This window comes from Muscardinus avellanarius (assembly GCF_963383645.1).
Source record: "Muscardinus avellanarius genome assembly, chromosome: 1".
Taxonomy (NCBI): Eukaryota; Metazoa; Chordata; class Mammalia; order Rodentia; family Gliridae; genus Muscardinus; species Muscardinus avellanarius.
This window is the reverse complement of record NC_137786.1, coordinates 50,641,480-50,662,511: the sequence shown is the minus strand read 5'-3', so window position 1 is coordinate 50,662,511 and position 21,032 is coordinate 50,641,480. Positions and strand designations below refer to the sequence as shown.

The 21,032-nt window shown below is 44.7% G+C and overlaps 1 protein-coding gene across 1 annotated transcript in view; it reads right to left on the bottom strand.

Moving 5' to 3' along the window:
* The window catches only part of ZSWIM6 (zinc finger SWIM-type containing 6), a gene marked incomplete at both ends in the record, with an annotated part of 194,481 nt that extends 183,513 nt beyond the window's left edge, over positions 1-10,968 (bottom strand). The window contains one exon of the mRNA XM_080703132.1: positions 10,218-10,968. Within this exon, the coding sequence (XP_080559258.1) occupies positions 10,218-10,968 (751 nt within the window). The remainder of the gene's footprint in view (positions 1-10,217) is intronic.
* Between the last annotated feature and the right edge of the window lie 10,064 nt (positions 10,969-21,032).

Genomic DNA, 21,032 nt, shown 5'->3' with positions numbered 1-21,032 from the left:
TAATTTTTTTAAATGCCTTAAGTAAAACAGTTAAATAAGGCAGTACCAGGAAACCAATCACCTGAATTTTAAGCACATTAATTCACACAAAACAACTTCCAATTTATCTGATCTATTTATTGGGTTAGTAAGAATTTAAATGTACTGACAGGTTCTACTGCATCCTTTCAATTAATGTCAGGGTTCAGCAATTGCACAGATAAAACTCTCAAAGAATGTCAAATACCTTTACCGGCAACAAGAAACAATATTAATTTTTATTCCTAGTATTTTAAAAGGAACTTAGTAGATAAATATGTAATTTCTTAAATATATTTTGAGAACATACTTTGCAGCACCTATATGATTAGAATTAAACTACAAGTTATTTCTTTAGAAAATCCAACTTCTCATGGAAGTTAAATCATCCATCCTCCAAAACTGAAATTCATTCTTAAATGGTATTTTTAGCTGGTGGACAGGTCAGTGGCAGAGTGCATGTTTTACCATGTGCAAGTCCCTGCCTGGGTTAAAGTTCAAGCACCAGGGGAAAGAGGCTGAGGCACAGTGTAAGTAAAAGTTAAGTTAAAAATCACAGCTATGATTACAAATTAAAATTCAGGTCCCTGTGAAAGTCACTCTAGAAAGTAGCAAGAATATGGGGCAGTGAAGTTTAGAGTGCCAGGAGCACCAGCCAACGAGGCCGTGTCCAGCTCTGTGCACACCAGCCTGTCTGACCTTGCAAAGGTATTTGTACTTTTTTCCTGTGATTCAGTTTCCTCAGCTATAAAATGAGAATAATAGTGCCTACCCATGGCTGTTGTTAAGAAACAAAGTTCAAGCTGGGTGGTGCATGACTAATTCCAGTTCTCGGGAGGCTGAGACATGAGGATCACAGTTTTGCAGTCAGCCTCATCAACTTAGTGAGACCCTGTTTCAAAATAAAAATAAAAAATGGGCTCGGGGTACATCGCCCCTGGGTTTAGGCCCCACCCACAAAATACACACATACATACATATATACATACATACATACATACATACATACATACATATTCATAGAGAGCAGTAACTGGCACAGTTAGCTGCCATCATTATTCTTACTGTTAATAAATTTTGTAGTAGTAAGACTCTTAGAGTAAATCAAATCTGGCTGGTTCAGTTTAGAATCACCCCAAATCATACAAAAAAAAAATAAAAGGTTATAGTCGGGCATGGTGGTGCATGCTTGTAATCCCCGTGCTTGGGAGGCTGAGACAGGAGGATGGCACAGGTTTGAAGCCAACCTCAGCTACTTAGTGAGGCTCTCAGCAATTTAGTGAGACCCTTTTGCCAAATAAAATATAAAATAGGTCTGGGAGTATAGCCTGGAGGTAGAAAGCCCCTAGGTACCACCAACAAAAAGAAAAAAAATAGAGATTACTGAAGCTTTACTGAAGAGACTTTACTTGTAACAGGAGCAAGCATACTGATATCAACAGTGAGATACATTGAAATACAGGTCAGATTCAGATGCCACTGCAAACACACTAAATACAGACCAACCTTTTTTGGGGGGATGGGGGCGGGATGTGTACGGAAGATTGAACTTCGGAGCAGTCTACCTTTGAGCTATGCCTCAAGCCCTTTTCATGTCTTTCATTTTGAAAGAGAGCCTCACTAAGTTGCTGAGGCTGGCCTCAAACCTACGATCCTCCTGTCTCTGCCTTCTGAGTAGCTGAGATGAAAGATGTGTGGCATCACTCCTGGCTGTTTTTGCGGTACTGAGGATGGAATTCAGAGGCATTCTACCTCTGAGGTACACCCCCAGCCCTAGATTTTATTCATTTTGAAACAGGGTCTCATGAGTAGCACAGGGCCTAAGTAGCTGAAGCTGGCTGCGAACCCAGATCCTTTTGTCTCAGCCTCCCAAATGCTGGGGTTACAAGCGTGTGCCACCACTCCCGGCCTGACCAAACTTTTTACTGGTATTGCCTTCTATTGTTCTGAACAAGTAGGCACTTTAAACTTACAGTAAGTCTCTTATTAAATGAATGTACACATACTCATATATATGGCTATAATATAGCTTTGTACAGTTAAGAATCATAACTTTTCTTGAACTTTACTCTTAATACCTACAAATATCTCATAGCACATATTTTGCATGCTGCAACCACTGATAAACTGATGACATAAGAATTTAGGCTGAAACTAAAAATGCTATCTGGAAATACCTTTATAACTTTAATAACATCTCTAACAGTCTTACCAATTTAGATTCTAGAATTTTTTTTTTTCTGATTTCTGAGACTACCAAACATTCCCAGCAAACCAACAGATCAAGCTATGGAAAAAAGAGATTCAAGACTTAGCTTTGCCATTTACTATCCCATTCTGGAAAATTTATTCAACATGGCTGGGCATCAGTTTTCTAGTCTGAAAAGCTGGAATTGATGTTATCTTTTCATCTATAAAATCTCCATAGCTCCATGTAGCTGTACCCAGGGGTCAATGGAATATGCTTGGGTGCCAATAATAAAATAACTGGGTTCATTTCTCTCTTTTTTCTGCGTGCATGTATGCGTGTGTGCATGCATGCGTGTGTGTGTGTGTGTGTGTGTGTGTGTGTGTGTGTTTTCTCAAATTTGTAGTAATCCCCAAACAGGTACACACCTGAAATCCCAGCTATTCAGGAGACTGAGGCAGGAGTACCACAGATTCAAGGCCAGCCTGGGCAAATTAGTGAGATCCTGTCTCAAAATAAAATTTAAAAAGGACTGGAGATATAAGCTCAGTGATAGAGCTCCCCTGGGTTCAATCCCCAGCACTACAAGAAACCATAATAATTCCACAGATATAAAACACTTGGCACACCCTTCTAAGGGCTTACCTTAACCTAAAAGTCAATGCTTCAATCAGCTGAGAGTTCAAAATAAGCATATTTTGCACTGTATTCTCTCCAAAGCCTGCTTTAGCTGTCTCTTCTAGATGAAAAAACTAAGGAAGCATCCTATTTTTTAAAGAACTGAAAACAATATACAAAGCATATTCTTAGTAGCACATAAAGAAAAAAAAATAAAGCAGTACCCTGGCTTTTTAAGCAAATCTGACCAGCACATTTCACGGATCTGACTGGAATTGAGAAACAAGTCTCTTTTTTATAACATTTTTCTTCAAATTACCATTTGATATTGATTTGTTAGGAGTGTCTGTGCATGCATTTAAAGAAACTTCATGCTTTCAAATTTACAGTAATCCCCAAACATCTGTATGTCAAAAACTAGTAAACTAAAAAAACTAAGTTAGGCTTTTTATTGTTAAGAAAGCAATTTGGGGGTGGGGGTAGGGGAGGGGTACTGGAGATTGAGCCCAGGGTCATTCTAGCTCTGAGCTACACCTCCAGCCCTGTTTTTTATTTTGAAATATGGTCTGAGTAAGTTGTTGAGAGTCTAAGTTGCTGAAGTTGGCTTCAAACCTTCAATCCTCCTGTCTCAGCCTCCATATTAGAAAGCACCATTTCTTAATAGTATTTGAAAGATAATTAAAATAGTTTTGTGACCTTCAAGTAGCTTGTCAATTTAAAAAGTATTTGCCCAAAATACGCTGCTTCTAAGATATTTATACTTACCTATAAATTTTTTAAAGAGTATTTGTCCTCTTAAATACATCAGTTTAAGTCAACAGCAGTTTGATCTTAATGACTACCCCTATGAAGACTTGTGGGTTTGTCTTATCATGTGTATATGTAAGTATATGTCTTAAATGTACCAAAATCAGTTTTGTAGATGTGAGACTTTGGGGCTTTCTTTTTAAAACATCAGGATCCATGTGGGACATATCCTTTAAGAAAACAATTTCTGTAATTCATTAACATCTATTGTCTTAGGTATGTCACTGTTGTCTTAGGTATGTCACTGTTGATTTTTAAGATTTTATATCTTAGGCCCCTTTTTAAAATGGATTATCTATTACTATATCAATTCTTATTCTGCATGTTTCATATGGAAAAATACAGGTACCTCTCTTCTCAAAATTCATCTTGCTTCACTGAAGAAAATTTACAGTCTAACAAAAAAGCATAAAGCACGTTAAGCATGTGGAAATAGTACAGATCCAATCATGTAATTAATTTTTCAAAGGGGCAGCTTTCTTAAAAGAAAACACATCATTCCTCCTCTGCCATCCAGTTCGTTGGACATACTACTTGCTGAAATCATGCATTCTTAACTAAACTTGATATGATTTCGAGAAGAGAAAAAAGATACCAGCCTATATTTTTCCATATCACACATCTGATAGCAACTGACTACTCATTATGCAAAGAGGCTCAGGATAAACATCTTAAAAACCAAGGACAAACTTAGACAATAAGCCTGAATTGTTTAATTGCAATAATTCTATTAAAAGACATGCATCCTCATGTTTCTAAAAGAGAAAGCATCAGTCTCACATCTGCAAGAACACAAAAAGGAAGACAGAAATAAAGGTGGTCTTTTTCAATCCAAGAGTATATTACACAGTCCAAGTAGACTGTGTAACGGTATTACAAGAATGAAGAAAGCGTAGAATGTCTGCTTAACCCAAATCTGCATTTCACCTTCCATTACTGTTAGTCTTTAGGCAACTGAACACTTCCTATTTTGTCTACTAAGCACTTTGTATTTCCTCAGTGGATGAATACGAACTATCACAGAGAAGAGAGGATAACAAATGCTAAGTAATCCTCATCTAAAACTGAATACTAAGCTTCCCTCAGAACAATGCTGAAAACAATGCAGATATTGAAATATTTTTAAAAAATCAAATGTAAGACAAATAGAACTTATGAACTCAGAAAAACATCCATATGTGACTTGCTTAAAAATGTTTACTGTGTACTCTACTCTTTCATTAATCATAAGGCAGAAAAAGGGCTGGGGGTGTAGGTCAATGGTACAGTACTTGCCTAGCATGTGTGAGACCCTGAGTTCAATCATGATGGGGCCTCGAGGTAGCAAAAGCACAGGATTCTATAGGAAGTTGTTCCATATTATATTAAACATGAAAATGCAGTCAGTAAAATGTCATCAATAACAATATACCCAACTCTGAAAGGGCATTAAGAACCACATGTTTATATAGTTATCTCAGTTCTGGAACGAAAATTTAAAAACAGTGAATTATGATTAAAAATTTTATTCATCATTAGTGGATAATGCAGTATGTATACACAGTGGAGTTTTATTCACCATAAAGAACGAAATTGTGTCTTTGCAGGAAAATGGATGGAAATAGCATTATGTTAAGCCAGACTGTGTGTGTGTGTGCATGCGGGCGCGCGTGTGTGCGTGGGTGTGTGTGTTTTACGGTGGTAATAACCCAAGGGTATTCTACTTCCCAGCTACACTCCCCAACCCTATTTTTCTTTTTTAAACATAATCTAAGTTGCTGAAGTTGGCCTTGAAAACCCAATGCTCCCAAATACTGGGACCACAGGCATGGACCACCAACCCCGGCTATATTTTCTCTTATATGTGGAAGCTAGAGAAAAAAGGAAAGAAAGAAAAGGGGTTGTCTCATGAAAATACAGTGAGGACGTGAGGGGAAGAGGAGAAAATGGGGAATGAAAATAACCGAATTATGTGCATGTGTGAATGTGTAACAAATCTCATTATTTTGTATAATCATGTGCAGCCAAAAGAAGGGGAAAGAATTTATTCATCTTAACTCCAACAACAATCCCCTCTTACTGCTTTACATCCCCTTTTTTTTAAAAAAAAAAAAAAAGCCCATTTTAAATAATCTGAAAAGACCAAAATATGTGTGAACCAAAGTGTTAAAAGAATTCCAATAATATTATTTTCTCCCAAAAGCAACTATTTTCTCCCAAAAGGCAACTCCTTGTAAAACTTATCTCCTTTCTTCTCATAGAAAAGGTTATAATTTTGCTTAAACTTATCTTGCTCCTAAAATGACTATTTAGTCACGAATAAGGAAATTGTTCCAAAATCAAAAATAAGGGAAGAGGAATGTACACCTGGGTCTGCAGAAAGGATACTGGAGGGCACATGAGCATGCACACACACACACACATACACACCGAAACAAAAAAGATAAAAATTCAAGAATAATTTTAAGTTTTTTATTAAAAAATATGCTGCTAGTTTTAAGAAAAATCAACCATAAGATCAGCATAAAATAAAAATTCCCCCCAACAAAATCTTGCCCATTCACTTGACTGCTCATCTCCAAAGACACCAACTATTTGATGGTTGCTTGTTGCTTTCCAGATGTTTGAATCCACTGTCACAACAAATCTCTTTTCTATTTTAAACCAAATTGCAACATACTATATGAAGCTTTTGACTTAAAATCAAATATCCCAGTCACCAATCATTGTTAGAATATATAAATTTATCTCATTTCCATGGTTAAGTAATGCTTAACCAGTTCCTGTCTGAAAGAAATTTAGGTTAATTCCAGCTTTCCAGTGTTGCAAACCATATGCCCATAAGCATTCCTATACAGAACATTTTTATTCGATCACTGAAGTATTACCTATAGGATAAATTCCTAGAAGTGACATAAAAAAGACTGCTAAGCAACAAGTTACGCAGTATTTTCTTCTCCCACCTCCCCCCAAAATTTGGGATCACTATTCTCACTAATGTGGTAGATGGAAATGTCATCGCATTTGTACTTGTGAAGATCAGTTCCTTTATTAACCATTTGCATTTGTCTATAAAAATGTGTTGCCCACTCTCTACTGAGCTATTTACCCTTTTCTTCTTTTTAAAACAAATTTTTAGGAGTTTTTTGCCAGCATATAGTCAAATATGCTGTAAATATTGACCCAGTTAACTGCTTAACTTGCTTTGTGTTGTTTTCAGCTGTCCAGAAACTTTTAGATTTCTATGCAACTAAATTCAGCTCTCTTTCCTTTCATTAGGTCACTTAAGGGAGGCTCTCACTCAGGCAAATATTTGAAGAAAACCGTTTATGTAATAACTCCTAAATTATTACCTAAATGATATAATACGTAAGAGCACCTCCAGAAATGTTCCCTTCCAATATCATTAACAAAAATAAGTCATTTGAGCCAGCTTGTGGCGCATGCTTGTAATTCCAGCATCTGAGAGGCTGAGACAGGAGGATCATGGTTCATGAACAGCTTCAGCTACTTACGGAGGCCCTCTGCAACTTGGTGAGACCGTTTCAAAATAAAGAATAAAAAATAGGGTAGGGAGTGTAGCTGGGAGGTGGAATGTCCCTGGGTTCCATCCCCAGACCCGCAAATAAAGAAATAGTCATCAGTTTTCTCAAAAACTTTCCTATAATCAGCTGATAGGCAGCTGTGCACTAATTAAATATCGCCTACAATTACTATAGCAAAGGATTAATTTATGATTTTTAAATTCCTTCTTAAAATCTAGGCATTGTGCAGGGCATGATGGCACACACCTGTAATCCTAGCACTTGGGAGGCTGAGGCAGAAGTGCAGCCTTAGCAATTCAGCAAGGCCTCCAGCAACTTAATAAGAACTTGTTTCAAAATAAAAAATAAAATAGGGCTGGGGGTGTATCTCAGAGGTAAAATACCCTTGGGTTCCATCCCCAACAGCACCAAAAAAAAAAAAAAAAAAAAAAAAAAACCCTAGGAGTTGCAAAGTAACTATTAAGTAAGCCTAATTTCTGGCAAGCCTAACTTTCTGCTCCTCAAACCTTAAATAATCTTCAACAGTAAAAAATGCAAAACAAAGCCGAACAGCTAGATTTTCCCTTGTGTAACTATAATTTAGTCATCTTTATGAAAGTCAATGAATACTTCCTGTATAAACAAACTTATAATTTTGCTATGACAGAAAACTGCTTATGGTGCTATCTCCACAGTATTATTCTGTTCTTTTTCATCTGATGTTCTGAAACAACAAAAAAAATCCTACCTCAACTCACAATTATAAAATAAGCTTCTTAAATTAGTATATTTATTCAAACTGTCCCTTAAAGCTAAATCAGATGTTTAATCTAATCATTCTCTCTTCGTACCCCATCTGGGGGGGAGAAAAACCTGGTCAGAAGTTTTCTATCTTACAGTGCCAGCTGCCAGGCATTTAACAGCCTTCCATCTCTAAGCTGACTGGCACAATTAATACAAGTTGGAAGTTAAGGAAATTGGCAGAACTCAGAGGAGCAAAAAGAATATTTTCCACAATTTGTACAGCACTTGTTTAACACGCATGTGTTTCCGAAACAGTGGTCAAATCTTCAAACTATACTACAAGGATCATACCACTTCAACCACTGCCAGTTCCATTCAGGGGCTGCCTTTCCCTTTGGGAACTATTCAGAAAGTTACTATTTTCTCTCACAACTACTCACCCAGGCCTCTTCCACTGATGAAAGCAGGCAAAGCCCACGCTGTGTATCTGTCTCCTAGAGAAGATTGCATCTTTTATTTATCGCCCCTTGGCTTTATTTTCACAGTGAATTCCTGGCTTAAATGCAATCAGCCAAGAAACCCTCCCTATGTGCCCTCCTGTCATTCCTCATTGCTTGCAAGCAGAGTCAAGCATACAGGAAGGAGGAAAAAAAAAAAAAAAAAACGAACCTCACCATTGCCAGCCAAGCCATAAAAAATTTTTATGCTCTAGTTTGCTATACACTAAGAAACTGTGTATGTGCTTCCCTCAGTTTCAAACAGGTAGAAAAAAAAAGGTATAATTTCAAAGAATGTTAGATGTTAAACGGGGAAAGAAAAAAATAGAAGTACAGATAACCTCAACAGCTAGACAGAAGGAGAGGGTGCTAAGCAGAGAGAGACAACACTGGGGGCTGTCTTTGGAAATAAATGACCATGAAGAAAATTATGTTTGCAGATTGCATTAGAATTCAAATTAACCAGACAAGATTGAAACAAATCTTAATTCTCTCTATCCAGACCCCCACCCCTCTCTCAAAGAGAATAAAAGGAACTGGGGGGAGGGGTGGAGAGACTAAGTTAAATACCAAAGAGAGATGCTTCCAAATCCATTCCCATTCATTTGGTACGCTATTCACTACAATTTCAACTAGACTGGCATGGAAGGGATCCGAATATATGTCATTTGCAAGCTGGAAAAAAAGCAAGGGGGGAGAGGAGTTTCATTATAGCATTGTTCGTTCCAGTCCAGTTCAAACATCGCCACCGCTAAGGCTGGAAAAGATATCTGAAAAGGGGGGGGGGGGGCACTTCGGAGGTGTAGGGGCAGGGGACGTTTTTAAACTCGGTATTTGAGAAAACTCTGATGGTCTGTCAGAGAAAGGAGGGCTGTGCAGCTTTAAATCACAAGTCCTTCTCTCGCCTTTGTCAAATATCTTCTACTTTACATTGCCCTGAAAAGAAATAAAGAGACTCTTTTGTTCGGTTTCCCCTTTACGGAGGATGACGAAAAATTGAAAGGGGCGCAAATAAACCTGCAAAGAAGAACAAAGTGCCGGGCCGGCCGGGCAGCGGTGCGGGCGCGGGAGCGGCCCCGGCCCCGGCCCCGGCCCGCGCGCGCTCCGGCCCCCGCGGCCAGCGGCGGTCCTAGGGCTCGGCGGCTCCGCCTGCGCGACCTGCCCCGCGGGCCGAGCTCGGGCGAGCGGGCGGCGCGAGGGCGGCCAGGGGCCCGCGCCCTGCGATCCGGGCCGCCCTCGGGGCGCCAAGTCCCGCCGCCCAGGTCAGCGGCCGCCGCTGCCCCCGTGCCGCGCGGGACCTTCCGAGGGGCCGAGGGGCCGGGGGCAGAGCCGGAGCCCGCCCGACGGGGCCGGAGCGCGGCGGCCGCCGAGGGCGTCCAGGCTCCGCTGCCCTCGGACCGCGGCGGCCGGGGCGGGGAGGGAGCGGCGCTCGGCGGGGCTCGGGGCTCGGGGCCGGGCGGCCGGCTCGCCGGCATTGTCTGTGCGGCCCGCGCCCCCTCCCCCGCCCCGCACGGCCCCGCCGTCCGCCCGCGCCTTTGTCCGCGTCCGCCCCCCAGGACCGGCCAGCACCCCTCCAGGATGCGCGGCGGGAGGAGGGCGGGGACGGCGGCGCGGGCTGGGGGCGCAGACAGCCGCCCGCCGAGGGGCGCGTCCTGCTGATTCATTTCCCACTCGCGCCGGCCCGTCCGGGGAGACGGGGGCGGGGACGGCGGGAGGAAACGGGCGCCCCGAGGGCTCGGGGACCGTCCAGGCCGGCGAGGGCACCGGGCTGGGGGCCGGAGCCCCCGCCCGAGGGACGGACGGACGGACGGACGGACGGCCCGCGGCTGCCCCGTGACTCACCGACTTGCAGGACGTTGTCTACGCAGCCGCTCTCCAGCAGCGCGATGCCCCGGCGGAAGGGCAGCCGCGTCTCGTCGCCACCGTCCGCCGCCCCGGCGGCCCCCACCGACGGGGCCCCGGCCCCCGCGGCGGCGACGGCGGCGGCAGCGGCGGCGGCGGCCGGGGTGGCGGCCGGAGAGGACGAGGAGCCGCCGCCGCCGCCCGCGCCGCCCGCACCGCCGCCCGCGCCGCCGGGGCCGCCGCTGTCGTCGCCGGGGCCGCCCGCGGCGCCGCCGCCGGTGTTGAAGGACGAGTACATGCAGATCTCCCGCTCGCTGCGGGGGAAGGACCAGTAGACTATGCGGCGCTGCACCGGCTCCGGGATGCGCTCGAAGCGCTCTTCCACGCGCTGGAACGGCCACTTCTCCGCCACCCTGCGCGCCGCGATGTCCAGCAGCGACTCGGGACTCTGGGTCTTGCCCGGCGGCAGCAGCCCCAGCGCCGCGCCGCCCCCGCACGCCGCCGCCGCCGCGCCGCCCGCCCGCGGGCCCGGTCGACAGGCAGAGCTGTAGCCGCCGCCGGTGCTGCCGCCGCCGCCGCTGCTGCCCCCGCCGCCGCCCGGCCGGCAGCAGAGCCGTTTCGCGGGAGGAGGCTGCTGTCCGCGCTCCGCCATGACCGCGCCGCTTCTAACCCGACAGCGGAAGTGCCGGGACCCTATAAACGGCACAAGGAAGCGCGACACGCACACGCCGTGGCGACGCCACGCTGCCATCTAGGGCCCGCCGCTCCTTGTACGGGCACGAGAGGTGTGGCCTCCTCCGTGACGTCGAGACTGAGGCGGGGCTCCGATAGGGAGAACCTTGGGATGGGGCGGGACCTATGCAAATCGCTGGGCTGAAACATAAATAGAGCACTCCGGGGACACGGGGGCGGAGGGGGCGGCGGGGTTGGGTGCCGGTGGGTTGTGAGAATGTCAGCCTGTTGTGACGCGGGGGGCGGGGCTCAGGCGGGGTTCCCGCGGGAGGCGGCGGGCGGCGGGGCTCGGCCCAAGGTGGGTGGGTCTCTGCGCCCCCTGCCTACCCAACTTATCCCTTTAGTTCCATGCCTCTTTTTGATGTCCGACAAGTGAGGACGCGCCTCGTGGGTCACTTCGGGGAAGGAGGGGACCCGGGGGGGTGTGCGAGGAGGAGGGGGCGGGGTCCGCAGTCCTGTGCCCCACCCCCCCGCCAGCCTGCCCGCGGGGGGAAAAGCCTCTGGGCGGAGGAGGCGCTTTCAAAACAAAGAAATGCGGCACGGAGCCCGGGGGACGCGGGTGGAGAGGAAGGCGGAGGAGGCGCGGCCGCGGCCGTCGCGCTGCCCGCTTCCCTTCCAGCCAGTCCGGGGAAACTCCCCCCACCCTCGGCCGAGGCTGCGGCGCCGGGAAGGGGGAGGAGGGCTGCACTCGGCGGCTGTTTTCCACTTCACTTTTGCAGACCCGGGTGGGGTAGGGAAGCGCCCGTCCAGTTGCTCCGCGTCCGCTCTGCCCGGGCGGCCCTGATGGGAGCCGTCCGGGCCGAGCGTCCGAAAATGCGCGGAGCGCTGGGAGCCTGCCCGCAGCCGCGCCGCGCGCCCCGGGCCGCCGCGGGCACCCCGCCCGCGCACTCCTCAGCCCCTCGGGCCAGGAAGCCGGCCCGCCCGGGCGGAGCCAGGCAGCGAGCCGCCCGCCGCCGAGACCCGCGCCGGCGCCGGGCTGCAGCTCGGGCGCAGCGTGCACCGGGCAGCGGTCTGGCAAACACACCTTTGTGAGTACACACGCCACGGGGCCGGCGCAAACCCCGCGGGCGCGTGCACACTCGGCCCAGCCGGCGGCCGGCGGCCCGGCGCGGGGACAGCGCTCCGAGCGCGCTCGGGGCCGGGAGCTCGGGCGCCGCGATCCTGCCGCCCCGGCGGCGCCGAGCTGCCTCCCGGGGCCAGGGCGGGCGAGGGCGAGGCGGAGGAGCGAGTCCCGGTCTGAACCGGGAGCCCTGCGGACATTGTTCTTCGCACTCCTCCGCGCCGGGTCAGATCTCATCCAAGCCGCAGACCTAATTACCATGTTAGACACCTTACTTTTTGCCCCACCTACTGCTTTCACAGCAAACAGCGTTACAGATACCGTCCTATTGTTAAAGATAAACCGTATCTTCTTTGACACTTTTCCATCTTTTATGGCTATTGGCTGCTCCCCACCCGCCTGCCTCGGTTCCTGGATTTAAAGCGGCAGGGCACTTTGGCGTTTTCCCGAAAATCGCCCACTCTCGGGCTAAGGCGGCCGAGACCTTGAGCTATGCGTCGGGCCTTCGAAAGCCCCAGGCTGGGGGTCCCCGGGGACAGGACGCCGGCATACTTTCCATAGCTACTTGTTCGTTAGGAAAATTTTGGTGACATTATGTTTTCGTAAATCCGTTCGGAATTTTTTCTGGGCACTTCCTCCATGCCTAGGAAAAGACCTGGGCAGAAAACTGCAAGATCATTATTTGCGAGTGGAAGGCAAAGTCTCTTCCTCGGTTTCATTTCTGTATCTCCGAAACATTTTTTTAAAACATTTTTTTAAAATATGTATTTTAAAACATAAGTGATAGGGGAGAAAGTAAGTTGAAAAGTAAAATACAATCTGAGCTCTATTCTGCCCTCAAAAGCATTAATGATCGGATTGTGTAATGTGTAGATTAACCGAGTATTTTCAACGCGCCACGCGTATGCAAAGATTCACTGAAGTGGAAAGTTAAAGATGACAAGACGGGTGCCCCCAGACAGGATAAGTGACTCATTCGGGGTTATATGGAGTGTTAGTGGAAGAGATTAATTCACATTGAACAGAAAAATAGACACCTTATGAGGTGCCTAACCTTTAGATTTTGATACTATAGTGTACCAAAAAAAAAAAAAAACTGGATTTAAGGCGTGGTCCTCTGGAGGGATCTGACTTAACTCTCCAATCCAGGACCACCTGCTCAGTCTGACGGACAACCTTCCATACTGACCACTCATTCTTAAACTGCCCCCATCCTTGCTTTTCCCAGATACTCACTCTACTATCCCTGAAATGTCTCCAACTCATGTTTCTCTAGTTTTTTAGTTTCTCTTCCTCTAAATTGTTTACTGTACCACCCGCTCTACAGTCTAACGTGGTCTTCTCCATTTTTGGTGACCCACCTCTTGAAGACTTTTCACCATTGCCCCAAGCTCATTTCCCAAAGCATTGTGCAGCCTTCCAATCATTTAACTCCTCCCAGTGGCCAGCTCACTTCACCACTATAAAAATGCCCGTCCCGTGGCCAACCTAATTTTTATTGCTCTCGTCACCTGTTCCTGGGCCCCAAGCTGTGTTCCTCTTTGACTTTGCCTCTTGCCTTCAACTCCCACAGTCTTATTGTGTTGTCTATCCCGGCCCTTCTTGCTGCTCACAGTCAATTATTCCTCCTCTTCACTCTACAAGAGCCTCCTCACTGGCATGTCTGTGTAGCCTGTCCTCCTCCACCCAGCTGCTGTGCTTCCTAAAGTACATCTCCGATGGTGTCACCCTCCTGCTCAAGTCCCTTTAAATGGCTCTCTGCTGCCTACTGGAAAAAATCCAAATTCAGAGCAGATCTTGATCAAACCCAACTTTCCGGTCTTGTCTCCCACTAAAACTCAAAAGAACTTCTTGCAGTTCCTCAACAGGAATTTCATTGTGTCCCAACAGGACTTGTCCACCCCACACATTTGCTCAAGACAGTTCTACAGCATGAAATATTTATCTCTCCCTCTCTCCCCCTCTCTCCCTTTCTCTCCTTTCTCCCCCTCTCTCTCTTCCTCTCCCCCTTTCTTCCTCTCTTCCCTCTCTCCCTCTCTCCCTCTCTTCTCTCCTCTCCTCTTCTCTCTCTCCATGCAACTTGTAAAATTCCTACCCTTCAAGGATTTGCGCAAATCTCACTTCCTTTTGGGGAAAAAAAAAAAAACACCTGGATGTGTGATCTCTTTCTCCTTAAGCCCCTCTAACACTTTGGCTCTTTCTTGTGACATCTATACCACTCTGCCTAGCATCACAGTTATATTTACACTTGTCTGTGCCATTGTTTTCTTCTGTTCCCTGGCTAGAAATTCTCTAAGGGTTGGGATTGTGTTTCTTCTATCCCTGTAGTCTTTGAGTGCCAGCACTGCACTGCAAGACTTTTGTCTCCCAGAAAGTTAGCTAGACCCATGAGCAGAGTAATAGTGTGTCATCTTGGCTGGTGCTTGTACCATCTCTCAATTTTGAGAATTTATAATTTTTTTCTGGTGTTCATGTAAATCATTACTAAATTACTTATTACCGCCCTCTTCCAGGAGGCCTCTACCCCAGGGACCAAATCAGGGGTAGAGCCCTCTCCAGTGTTGACTGTGAAGCAGTGGTAAGAATCAAAAGACAGAAAGTCTACAGATTCCCATATGCAGTGACTCATATCACATCACACCACACCACGTCAGCCAGTGTGGTCAGAAGCTAGGCTCCTCAACAGACTTCAGAAATAGTACTCCCAGTATCTGAACTGATGAACTCAAGGAAAAAATAAGTCTTCTCTCCCACCCAATCACCACTTCCAAAACCTGGCTTATTGCAGCTGGAAGCATTAATAGATGGAGGGCCAAGGAGTTTAAGAATGGCAGTGGAGTCCTAGACAGAGATCTGTCATGGCTTCTTTACCCTCCTGTAATTTAAAATTGAAGATTTTGAATTAAATCCAATGAAAATTTATCAAATTCCTAGAGCAGTGGTTTTCAGAGACACCTAGGGTTCCCCAGAGCATAATGCACATGACTTTGAGTCTGGGAACCATAAATTAACACATGGAAAGTTTCCCCATGTAAGTCTTCTTTATACTAAAGTTTGAAAACTACCCTTTGGTGGCAGGAACTTCACACAGTCCCAGTGCTTAGAATGAGCCTACAGAAAGAAAAAATGGCATGGCCTCATCATTACTGCTACTCATCTAGCTAATTAAGATAATGCACCATTAGTAGGAAGATTCCAAGACATGAAAATTGGATTAGATCTAAGGAACTTAAAGTCATTTGAAGAGGGACACAAAGTTATGTTCATTTCCATGCTCTTTTATATACTGGGATTTATTTTTGATAGTAAAACCAAAGCCAATTATGTTCCATGGAATATAATTCAATTGTTTAGGAGGAAATAAAAGCCTAAAGTAGTGTAGTTAACCTATGAACAGGCCTTAGTCTCCCCTCCAGTGGAATGACAGAGAATTCCACTCTGTGAAGCTAAAACAGATGAAGAATGAGATGTTACAGATGACACTTCATCCGTGAAAAATGTCCAATACCCGGGCATGGTGGTGCATGCCTGTAATCCCAAGACTTGGGAGACTGAGACAAGAGGATCACAGGTTCAAAGTCAGCCTCAGCTACATAGCCAGATCCTATTTCCAAATAAAAAATAAAATAAGGTTGGGGGTGTAGCTCAAATGTAAAATGCTTCTAAGTTCTATCCCCAGTATTAAGAAGGAGGAGGAGGGAAGAAGAGGAGGGAGGAGGAGAACTCATCAGTTTAAAACAATTTCTCCATCTTTGAAGGAAAAAAAATTAGTGGTCTTATAAAATGAAAGCATCTCAGAACTAGAATTTTTCTTGGGTCTCAAAACAATCTTAAAACTTAGTGGTAGCCAAAACAAATAGGTAATGCCACATTTAATTATATATTTTAGTCTTTCCCCTTATTAATAATAAATTTTTACCAAGAATTTACTAAAATTATCACAAAATAGAAGAATGTGATTTAGTTGGATACAGTGAAGATAATTACTTCAGTAATTTACCTGTCTGTGTTAACTAGGAAAAAAACTTTTTTTCTTTTTCTGGTCTGGTGATGGAACCCAGGGGCATTCAACCTTGGAGCTACGCCCCCTGCCCTATTTTTATTCTTTATTTTGAAACAGGGTCTCAATGAGTTGCAGAGGGCCTGGCTAAGTAGCTGAAGCTGTCTGCAAACCACGATCCTCCAGTCTCAGCCTCCAGAATGCTGGGATTACAAACATGCGTCATCATGCCCGGCTGGAAAAAAAAAAAAAGCTTTTTTTTTTTGGTGGTACTGGGGTTCCTGGAAGCCCTTCTACCTCTGGGCTACACTCCCAGACCTATTTTTTACATTTTCATTTTGGAAACAGGGTCTCCTAAGCCAGCGCACGTGGCTGGCTTCGAACCTGCGCCATCCTCCTGTCTCTGCCTCCCAAGCGCGGGGATTACAAGCGTGCGCCACCACGCCCGGCAAAAAAAAGCTTTTAAACAGAAAAAGCGATACTACAGAATAATAGTAATTTAGAAAATAAATGATTTCATCAAAATTGCATCACTTTACCAGTCCACTCTTTTTCATCTCTGTTTTATGTTATGGTATAAGAAAAACATATTTAAAATATTACATACTACAGAATGAACATATTTTCTAGAGAACCAAAAGATGTTCTAACATGTATAAAGAATGTATTTGCAGAAAATAAATTCCAAAAATCATTTTTTGAGCACATGGCATAAGGATTCTCCAAAGTGGTCATATAAAGTTTCATTCATTCTCATTCCTATCTGGAGGAAGTGGAAATATAGAATTTAGACAACCAGGTAACTGGAGGGGACTTTATACCTATATAAAAAGTATTTGCATTTAAGAGACAAACATGAAAAAGTTAAAATGCGAAAGCCAGACTTTAAAATGGACTTATTAAGGTCATGTTATCACCTACAATATTTTTAAATATTCAAGAACTCTCTCCCTGTCAAGAATAGCATCATGACAATTCAGATGTGAAAAGTGTCACTTCCAATGACTTTGTTCAAAACCAGAATTAGATAACTTGTGAAAATGAAGAGGTTTCAGCAAAAGCTGGTGGTGGTATCAGGCACTTTTTCAATATGAAATCTATATTAACTAACACCTCTACAGAAACAGACTACAATAAAACCAGGGTTGTAGGAAAGCTTTATGAGAACCATCCTGAACAGACTGGTTTCCTAAAGAGAAGATCTACATTTTCAGCACCAAAGCTCTTTTAGAAAGTTTATCCTGTAGACTGAAAATCTGTCTAAAACACGACATAGTTCCTTGACTCCTTAAGTATAAGGAGTTAACATATACACACATATATACTCCTTAAGTATAAGGAGTTAACTATAAACACAACAATGCCCTTTAGATCTACTAAGGTATAAAAGCCCAGCCGGGCGTGGTGGCGCACGCTTGTAATCCCCGCGCTTGGGAGGCAGAGACAGGAGGATCGCGCAGGTTCGAAGCTAGCCCCGCGCGCTGGCTTAGGAGACCCTGTTTCCAAATAAAAATGCAAAAATAGGTCTGGGAGTGTAGCCCAGAGGTAGAAGGGCTTCCAGGAACCCCAGTACCACCAAAAAAAAAAAAAAAAAAAAGGTATAAAAGCCCAGATTGCTTATCTGCCTTGCTTTACCTGCTCTCCCTTCCTCTGTCCCTCTCTCTGTCCCTCCCTCCCTTCTTTCCTTCTTCCTTTCTCTTTCTTCCTGTTCTTCCTTTCTCCCTCTCTTTTCCTTCTTTCCTTTTTCTTATTTAGCTTTTGTGACCTTTTATTCTATTTGAGGGGGGCTTTGTCTTCTTTATAGTTATGCTATACCCTATTACCTTTTTTTGTTTGTTTGTTTAGTTAGTATGGTACTAGGGATTGAACGCAGAGGTACTCTACCTCTGAACTATACCCCCAGTCCTTTTATTTTTTTTATTTTGAAATAGGGTCTTGCAGCCGGGCATGGTGGCGCACGCTTATAATCCCATCATTCAGGAGGTTGAGACCAGAGAATTGCGGTTCGAGGATAGCCTCAGCTACTTAGTGAGGCCCTCTGCAACTTAGTGAGACCTCCTTTCAAAAATAAAGAATAAAAAATAGGAAAGGGGTTATAGCTCGAAGGTTGAATGCCCCTGGGTTCCATCCTCAGACCCACAAAAAATAAAAAATAAATAGGGTCTTGCTAATTTACCACTCACTGGCCTCCAACCTGCAATCCTCCTGTGTCAGCCTCTAAAGTACTGGGATTATAGGTGTGAGCTTCTATGCCTACTGTTCCCTATTACTTCTAGTTATTATTATATAACCACTCATAACATCTCTTTTCTCTTTCCAAATTATTGTTGCCCCTCTGCTGTGGACTCAGAATACAAAGAATTTGCTTGATAGAAATTAAGTTAAAATAAAAATCAACTAAGTCCTTAATGAGACTCTCCCAATTATGCATATTTGTCACAATTATTTTGGCTTCTTGTAGACTTCCTGGATCCCAGCTAGAGCCCAGATAATAGGGAAGTTATTAAATGGCTAAACTGTGGCTTCTAAGGGGTTAATACAGATGCAAATTGATATCCATGATGATTTTGAGGTTCCTACCAAATTGTCATACAGAAAATAATAGCTATAAAGCTGGGCGTGGTGGCACACACTTGTAATCCCAGCATTTGGGAGGCTGAGACAGAAGGATCACAGTTCGCGAATAGCCTCAGCTACTTAGGCCCTTTGCAACTCAGTGAGACCCTGTTTCAAAATAAAGAATAAAAAATAGGGCCGGGGGTGTCACTCAGGTAGAATGCCCCTGGTTCCATCCACACACACACACAAAAATATAATAGATATTGAATATGATTTAGGTTTAAAGTATTCCATGAATTTACAACCTTCGGAACTTAGTTGTTCACTCCTGTAATCTGTGGCAGTGTTCTGTGTTCTGACAAATTTCTGGTGAAGCAGAAGCCACCATTACCAGGTCACACATAAGTATGGCTTGCTGTGCATTCCTGTTACAGCTTGAGCTCGCCCTGGAATGAGGAAGGATGGAGACCAGATACTTCACAAGCCCGCCCTGGAGAGGAGCCACAAGGCTGCACACTAGGACTGACCTGGTCCTGCCCACCTCTCCAGCTGGCCTGGCCCCAAGTGTTCCCTCCACTCTGGGGCTCTGCCAGGGCAGGGTGCTCAGGCCTGCTTTTGGTTCCTTAACGCTCATTTCCTATGAAGGGCTTTTGCCCAAGAGTTCTAACGCCTGGATGCTCTCCTTCCCCAGGCCCTGCAGCCCCTGCCTGCTTTTCTGCTGCTCAGCTTAATCACACTTCCTTAGGAAAGCCTGGCCACCCTGCCAGGTCAGTTCTGCCTATTACACACTCCAGCAGCAATGTGTACTCCTAGGGGCCCTTATCTGAGTGGTAACTTTTCATTTAGTGGTATGGGGGACAGATTACCTGGAAAATAGTAATTGATCCATAAATATTTGCTTACTCCATTGAAGAGAGGGAAACCAGGGCGTTTCGGCCAGACCGGCCTTCTCCGGGTGGTGAACATCGAGGTGTGCCGGGAGAGCAACTTCTGACAGTGTACAGTCTCCCAGACTGCTGCCAATGCTCGTGGGGCTTTTCCTTTCAAGAAAAGAATAAAATCAACTCAAAGAACATTCAGCATCATGGTGTGAAGCTATTACTGCTGCATTCTGGAAATCATTGCATTATTCCAAGTAAAGAAATAAGAAGAAAACCTTCCCAAACAAATGTCAAAAACTTTACCACACTGTCATACATGCTGCCTGTAGCATTTGTCTTTTGTTATTTTTTTTCTTCTGGCTTTCATCTCAAGTGTCTCTCAAGTTTTGGCAATTTCAAGTCTTCTAGTTACCATGGAGATAGGAAACAATAATCTCAGAGATTGGAGGGGAGACCCACTTTATCGGGTTCTAGTATTTTCCGCCTTTGATGTGCATTCAGAAAGTGTTGATTTGGAGGTGGTATTTCTGTGTCATCGATAAATATTTATTTTTGTGCCTATCATGTGCCAGGCATTGTCCTCTGCCAGGAGTGCCTCCATCTCCAAACTGCTACAGTAAAGATAAAAGCATTTGTCCAGATGTGGGTTCTCTGGCTTGTCCTTAAGTAAAGATCGAGATGTTGAACTTGAGCTCTGAGCTCTGCATCAAAACCTCTCCTCTTTCCCTGCAGTCACCCTCGCAACCCTTCAGACATTTCCAGAGCTCTTCCCAACACTCAGGAAGCTTGGGTTACAAAACCCATACTGTATATATTGTCAATTTTTAAAGGTCTTTTTTTTCTTGTCTCTCTTTTACAGGTAGATTAAAAATATCTTAAATTCCAGAGCAAGAAGTAAGCACTTGATGTTGCTTTTGTTTGTTGTTGTTTTGTATTCTTAATAGTTGCTTATGTCCACAGGACAGTTGACCAGTAATAACTGAAACTTTTGTAAAATTTGAAAAAGGAAAATGGATTACTTGCCTTTTTTTTTTTCTTGTGGTACTGGGGTTCCTGGAAACCCTTCTACCTCCAGGTCACACTCCCAGACACCTGTTTTATTTTATTTTTTTTTAATTTGGAAACGGGGTCTCTTACACCAGCGCGGCTGGCTTTGAACCTGTGTGATCCTCCTGTCTCCACCTCCCAAGCACAGGGATTACAAGCATCAAGCATGCGCCACCATGCCCGGCTTACTTGCCTTCTAAATAGGTGAATGTTCACAATTTTGCATCCTCTTAAAATGGCTTAATCTGACTTGAACCTAGAACCTACATGCATGTAGATGGCTATATAAGACTTGGTTTTAATAGATAATAATATATATATTTTAATATATAATATATTAATATATATTTTAATATATTATATGACTATATATATATATTTGGTGGTACTGGGGTTCCTGGATACCCTTCTGCTTCCGGGCTACACTCCCAGACCTATTTTTATACTTTTTTATTTGGAAACAGGGTCTCCCAAGCCAGCGCAACTGGCTTTGAACCTGCGTGATCCTCCTGTCTCCGCCCCCCAAGTGCGGGGAT